This window comes from Pollicipes pollicipes, unplaced genomic scaffold (genome assembly GCF_011947565.3).
Source record: "Pollicipes pollicipes isolate AB1234 unplaced genomic scaffold, Ppol_2.1 Scaffold_4219;HRSCAF=4965_pilon_pilon_pilon, whole genome shotgun sequence".
In the NCBI taxonomy this organism is placed as follows: Eukaryota; Metazoa; Arthropoda; class Thecostraca; order Pollicipedomorpha; family Pollicipedidae; genus Pollicipes; species Pollicipes pollicipes.
The window spans coordinates 31,526,909-31,534,028 of NW_023596448.1; the positions used below are offsets into that span (position 1 = coordinate 31,526,909).

Here is a 7,120-nt window from a genome sequence, read left to right on the forward strand (position 1 = left end):
TTTCCATACCAACTGAGGGGTGGCTCCGGTAGTGACGTCAACTGAAACGGAGGTGTCGACGTCCCCGGGTCGAGTGGGTTCACCCGAAGTAATTCATAGGCTCCCATTTGGTGGCAACGAACAGGGTCTGATCGGTGTTGCGGCTGCACCAGATGGGGCACGCCGACCCTGGATGCCTTTGACTCTACTGGAACTAACATCCCCTTGATTAAGTCGGGCCAGTTAAGCCCGGGCTTAAGCCTGAGCCCGGAGACGTGCAGTGGCTGTGCCGCGATCGCCCTCAGCTAGGGAGCCTCGCGATTAAGCGTGCTCAGATCCTCGCGAGTACCTGAGCCTGCACCCATTCGGAAGACCAAATTAAGCCCTGAGCCTACGTCACGTCGTGCAAAACAGGCAGTAAGTTGCCGTGCATCTCGTCCGTAATGATGCGCGGTCTCCAAGCAGAGCTCTATTCTTTCAGCGCTCGATTGCACGCATTGCTATTTCACATGTGTCGCTGCAGTGGCCGATACTGGTAATCCAGGAACGACTATTCATGCGCTTCGGAAGCTGCGCTGCCGTGCTTGACGTCGTTTAGCAGCGCCGTGGAAAGCAAGAGAACACGACGAAGAAGTCCCTGATCATACGCGTCAAACATTTTTCGCCTCTTAGAAATAACGCCGGCAGCATCTTTCCCCGTTGGTTCAGGGAAGACACCGAAAGCATATTTATCTCGCGAGTCATCATAACGTGGAGTATCCCAGCCACGCGCGAAATAATCTGAAGGTCCCCGTCGCCAGATACGGGTTGGATCTGCTTAGCCGCTCCCAGCTGTCACTCCCGCTGGCCGGCCCCGTTACCCCTGGCGCTGCCGCCGCGTGCTATCGGCCCATCTCGCACGTGGCAGTCAGTCAGCGGCACGTGCACGTGTGTGCGTCTGGCCCCTGTCACACGTGCCGCGGCGTGCACTTGCGGACGCGCGTCATGCGCCACGTGGCGCACGGCAGCGTCGGTGCGATGGGCGTGAAGGGGGAAATTACGCCCAGCACCTGGAGCTGATCGTGCCGTTGTTTCACCGCGGGGTGTGTGGGGACGTGGACCTGGAGATGTCACCTGCGTGCCCCGCCCCTCGGCCGTTCCCCTCCAGTTGTGCGGGGAGCCGTCACTTCAGCGGGCTGTGTAAGCCGAGTCTTTTGCTTCGTTAATCACGTTTGTAGCCCAGCGTTTTCAGCTGCCTCCATATACCCACGTGGCTGTGTTGATTGATTTGATAACATATTACGTCACCTGACGGCGACCCGAACTGCGTGCATCACCTCTCCATCAACACTTAGGAGTGCTTAGGTCAGGTACTGACCTGTTCCGTTTTCTCCTCAGGTTGTGACGCCCAGCACGTGCTGCGGAGCTCTGAACGGCTTCGTGGTCAGCTTCGGTGTGACTGCCTCTCGCGTCCATCTACTCCGCCGCCATGACGGTCAACAACGGCACCCTGTACAAGTATGAGTGCTCCGGGGGCTTGTTGCTGCCCATGATCAATGAGTTCACCTGGGCCAAGGAAGTCCGCGCCACCCTCTACTTCTTCGGCCTGCTCTACTGCTTCATGGGTATCTCCATCATCGCCGACATCTTCATGTGCTCGATCGAGAAGATCATCAGCAAGACACGCCGCATCTACATGGCTACGGCCACAGAGTCGGAGCCAGAGGTGGTCGAAGTGCGCATCTGGTCGGATACGGTAGCTAACCTGACGCTGATGGCCCTCGGCTCCTCCGCGCCCGAGATCCTGCTGTCCTGCATCGAGATCGTCTCGAGGGGCTTCGAAGCCGGCGAGCTCGGTCCGGGCACCATCGTGGGCTCCGCCGCCTTCAACTTGCTCTGCATCGTCGCCATCTGCGTTGTGGCGGTGCCCAAGAACGAGGTGCGCACTATCCGCTACATGAAGGTGTTCGCCGTCACCACCTTCTTCAGCTTTCTCGGTGAGTGGCTGCCGCTGAGAGACGCAACGGCGGGTAGTGATCTTGCCAGCATGCGGAGCGACACTGAGCGCGTCTGTCGGGTCAAGGTTGCGGGACGGAATGACGCAAGGAATATTTGTGTTCATACGCACGCAGACACTTGTGCAAAGTGTCCGTTGTCCTTGCGTCGGTCAATGGCAATGATCAGAGGGGATGTACGGGGAAAATGGATGAAAACGGAAAGAATCTGGGAGGACGAGGGTGAGATAAAACGGAGAACGGAGGGGGGGGGGACGGACAGCTGCCCTCCATATCCAGACAAATTTTACCCTAGTCTAGTGGTGGTGCTTGGAAAGGACTGGGCTGCGTTCACGTCTCCCGCTCCCGTCACGTCAGAGGATCCGCCGCCACTGGTTAGCGATGGGGTAATCTTACGTCACGATGAGGGTGGGATAGCGGTGCTGACCCATTTTTTGTCCTGATCGAAGCCGATGGACGCAGAGATATGGATTGCAAATTTGTCATTAGAATTCACGCGCAGTCTGGTTCGTGAGATATCTGTATCAAAAGGTGAGGTGGCAATGCACCGCGACTGAGGCAGCCTGATGCCACAAAATCACACATGACCGACCGGCGCCTGAGGCAGTCTGACGTCACAAAACCACCCACGGCCGAGCGGCGCCGCTGCGTTACGGTGTTCAACGCGACAGAAAACAACTGCCATCGTTTTAGGGTTGTAGTTTATGAACCGTTTTAGATCGTGACCCGAGATCTGGACCCGAGATAGGGGCCCGAAACTTAGAGGCTGTTCTCTTTGAGCCTTCCAACAAATGTGGCCAAAATGTAGGACCCCTGCGCGATGCATGGCTACTTGCTACTTCAGATAGTGATAGGAGGTGGGGGTGGGGGGGGGGGGAGGTATTGTTATTGCAGCGATAGACCGTCCATCCTTTGCTCTGTGGTGGAGTTAAGTTGTACATGACAGCTAGAGTATTAGACCAGCGAATGTTACGAATGATGAGGAGCTGGCACGTAACGCGCATGATGCCGGCAAGTTTTTTTTTGTCGTGAGGTGACAACAAAACTTGTTTTTAGGGAAGAATGAGGTGAGGCGTCGACCGTTTTGCGCCATACTTGGATCATCCGTCACCGCCTGCTCTCCCGGCCGGCTCGTGTCGCCCGGTCCAACAGCCTCTCTGCGGAGCTGGAATACTTTCGGCGGTTTCGGGCGCTACGATAAGACAACCTCAGGCATTTCGCGTGTGCCTTTCTGGACTGCAGTCGTGTCCGCCTCCGTGGTGTACAGCTCCCGGGCCGGCTGACGGGGGGGGGGGGGGGGGGGGGGGGGCAGGGTCCGCCTTCCATGCCTATTCACCGCATCACCCTGAATCCTTACAACGCCTCGTCCCTCCCGGTAAGCCGCAGCCGTCAGCTATGAGCCGGCTTTAGTGACGACCTGACGGGAGCCCTGTCCGAGCTCCCGGAGAGGCCCCGGAGAACGCTCCCGGGCCACGTCCGGGCTCCCGGAGAGGCCCCGGAGAAGGCTTCCGAGTCTCGTCCGAGCTCCCGCGGAAGCCCCGGAGAAGGCCCCCGGGCCTCGTCCGGGCTCCCGCGTAGGCCTCGGAGAAGGCTTTCGAGCCTCGTCCGAACTCCCGGAGAGGCCCCGGAGAAGGCTTCCGAGTCTCGTCCGAGCTCCCGTGAAGGCCTCGGAGAAGGCTCCCTGTGTGGGGCATGAACGTAATCACGCCTTGAATTCTACTGCGGCCGGTGGCTGTTTTGGGACCATTTGTTATGGTCAAGACGCAAAGATAGTGTAATCTGCGCATAGTCTCTGGGGTCCGGACTCGTTGCCGACCCCAGGGATGGTCACGCCAGTGGCGCAGGGGGAATCGGCAGTGGAAGACCTCACGGTGGCCACAGTCCCTCCGTACCACCCTCATCCTTCTTTCATCCCGGAGGCCGGGAGGGGTCATTACTGAGCGAGAGGACCCCTATCCCAACCGAATCAGACCAAACGGCGCGCGTGCACGAGCGGTGGAGTGTGGCCAGTGCTGGGGCGCGCAAAACCAGGTTCGGTGATCAAGTGAGCTTGTTTTCATGTCACTTGCGATCTGAAATTACCGCCCCGCTGACATGTCCCCGTTGCTGTGAGTGAGCACGCCTCTGGTGACCTCGGTGCCGTTCGTGCCGTTGGTGGCAACACAGCCAGATGTTACATCCGTCAAATGAACACAGACTGTAAAAAGAATTGCTTAAAACCACCGAATCAAGAAATTCACCGGTGGTAGAATCAATGGCGATGGCAGCTCGTGGGCAAGTGGAGGTCCAAATCCCCGAAATAGACCGCGTAAAGGCAAACAGGAAGTCAAACAATCTCCAGTACCGGCAGGCTGGGAGCCAATGCAGTTCCCGGGTTCGTCCTTTGGTCTTACGCATCTGGGACTTCGAATAGTGGCATCCACCGCCGGATGCAGTGGCAGGCTGAACACGTGGCTGCTGACCCCATCCGGGGACATAACGCAACCGGACCGCCCGTCAGCCACCTAGCGGGGCGTCGGCAGACTACCAGCCCCGCGTGGGCGTGATATGATGAGGGCAGGCATCGCGGAACATACGAGTGAAAAAGGATCGGACACCCACCCCCAGGCAATCTCTTTGATGCGTTGAGTGCGAGCTCACGCCGACTCATCGATGTCCATATGGGTGGCTGACTCGCAGGCGGACAGCTGAGGATAGCCTCTGTTGTAACGCGCAGAGGACACGACGCGGCGCGGTAGCGGTAACGCATTCCCTTGATCACCCTCTGGAGTCGCCAATTATTGCGGTGGGGTTTGCATCGGCACGAAACATAGGAGAAGGCTTGGCAAGAGCAGTGTGAGGGTTGCATGACCCAGTCTCAAAAACTTTCAAAACGGCAGGCTGGCGAACCTCAGATTGTGGCTTCTGCCGCGCTCAGCGTCGACACGCTCCGGCATCGACCAGTCGCTCGAAAACAGAATAATATTCTGGATTCTTCCCTGAAATGCTAAATAATATAACATGTCGTGGTCAGCGTGTTACGCAGGGAGCAGCGTTAAGAAAATATTACCAGTGTGCGTTTCCACTAGGTGCAGCCAAGTGAAATATAGCATTTTGGCCTTTTTGAGCGGAAAAATGTTCTTAAGATCGTAAGTTTGAAGTGTTAAGTAAGTTTGAACCAGCGGACATCTGCCTGCCACATATATTCGTGTCCCATTTCTGCTCAGAGGCGTGGTTAGTTCAGATGTGCAATTGCGCGTCAGCTAAATGACAACCGCTCCGCATTGGTTGTAGTCATGATGATTCAGCGCTTATGGCGTGCCGCCACTGCTGTTGTGTTTGTGGTCGATTCTCTTGTTAACATCCTTCTGGTGTGATGAGAACTCCTGGCAGCAAAGCAAATGTCTGCACACAGTGCATCACGAACCTGGGAATCTGCTAGCTGCTGTGTCCCCGCCTGTGACTGTCCCCCGAAACGGTTGACAGTCTGCTGTAGCGTCCCGTCCCAGCGCACCCGTGGCAGCTGAGTGTTGACCTTCCTCGCAGCCTGTCTCTGATGCCGTCCATCTCCTCAGCGCACCCGTGTCTGCTGAGTGCAGATCCCCTCGTAGCCTGTCTCTGACGCTGTTCGTCGCTCCAGCGCACCCGTGACTGCTGAGCGCAGAACCCCTCGCGGCCTGTCTCTAATGCCGTCCGTCCCCCCAGCGCACCCGTGTCTGCTGAGTGCTGACCCTCCCTGTGACCTGCCTCTGACACCGTCCGTCTCCCCAGCGTACCTGTGGCTGCTCATCATCTTGGTGGGCATCTCGCCGGACGTGGTGGAGATCTGGGAGGCGGCCGTCACGTTCGCCTTCTTCCCGCTGATGGTGGTTCTCTCGTGGGCGGCCGAGCGCAACTTCTTCGCCGCCCCGTCCGGAGACAAGCAGATTGAACTCGGACGCTTCAAACCAGGTGGGTTTTGGCTAGCCGAACCCGGTCGTGCATTGGTCGAACAGACTCCGAGAAGTGTTCCTTTTTTGTTTTGAAAGTCGCTTCATTTTGTTTGTTTAATGGATTAATTGTCAGTCACACAGGAATGGAACTTCAGTTGATCATCGGTCTCTTCTTGGTCAGCGTGTCTCTAAGCCTGGCCTCGGCCGTGCCGCGGGCTCGGAAAGGGGCGGCCGCTTGCTCGGAGAGAGACGGCTGTTTGCTTGGAAAGGGTCGGCCGCGGGCTCGGAAAGGGACGGCCGTGGACTTAGAAAGGGACGGCTGTGGTTTCGGAAAGGGACGGCCGCGGGCTCGGGAAGGGACGGCTGTGGCCTCGGAAAGGGACAGTCGTGGGCTCGGGAAGGGACGGCTGTGGCCTCGGAAAGGGACAGTCGTGGGCTCGAAGAGAGACGGACCACGGGATCGGAGAGAGACGACCGCGGGCTCAGAAAGGGCAGACCGCGGGCTCGTAGAGAGACGGCCGTGGGCTCGAAGAGAGATGGCCACGGGGTCGGGGGAAGACGGCCGCGGACTCAGAAAGGGAAGACCGCGGGCTCATAGAGAGACGGCCGTGGGCTCATAGAGAGACGGCCGCGGGCCCGAAGAGAGGCGGCCACGGGCTCGGAGAGAGACGGCCCGGACTCGGAAAGGCAAGACCGCGGGCTCGTAGAGACGGCCGCGGGCTCGTAGAGAGACGGCCGCGGGCTCGGAGGGAGATGGCCACGGACTCGGAGAGAGACTGCTGTCTGAGAGACTGAGACCTCGGAAAGGGATGGCAGGGGCCCTTCCACTGTTGCCAAATGCATTTGTGTTCCCCCGCATTGGTCATAAATGAGAGTGTTTCATCATGCCACTGGAAAGCAAATCAGTTCTCTTCGGGCTGCTTCTCAGATCCCGATGTGCTCCATTTTCTTGGACTTGAGTTGAGGAGGGAGGGTGGCAGTACAGACCGTTTGCTGCACTCGCCCAGCGTAGTTGTGTTGACCGGCGAGAGCGACGTGGGGCGATTGACGCCGCCGACCAAATCAGTCCGCCCTCTGTGTGCTCCGAAGCGCACCGCTCATCGCTGTTTCACCAGGTGTGTCCACACGAGGTATCGTGGTATCAAGGACTGAATGCGCTGCCTCAGAGGGCATTTCGATTGGTCCCCGAAGAAGCGTCATCCGCTGTTGCTCGGCCAAGTTTGCGCGAATGGCCGG

The 7,120-nt window shown here is 58.3% G+C and overlaps 1 protein-coding gene across 1 annotated transcript in view; it reads left to right on the forward strand.

The window, feature by feature from the left end:
* Positions 1 to 7,120, forward strand: part of LOC119095192 (sodium/calcium exchanger 2) — a 13,397-nt gene that overhangs the window by 3,828 nt on the left and 2,449 nt on the right. Inside the window, exons 2-3 of the mRNA XM_037218066.1 lie at positions 1,357 to 1,955; positions 5,724 to 5,903. Coding sequence (XP_037073961.1) covers positions 1,448 to 1,955; positions 5,724 to 5,903 — 688 coding nt within the window. The 5' untranslated portion in view covers positions 1,357 to 1,447. The remainder of the gene's footprint in view (positions 1 to 1,356; positions 1,956 to 5,723; positions 5,904 to 7,120) is intronic.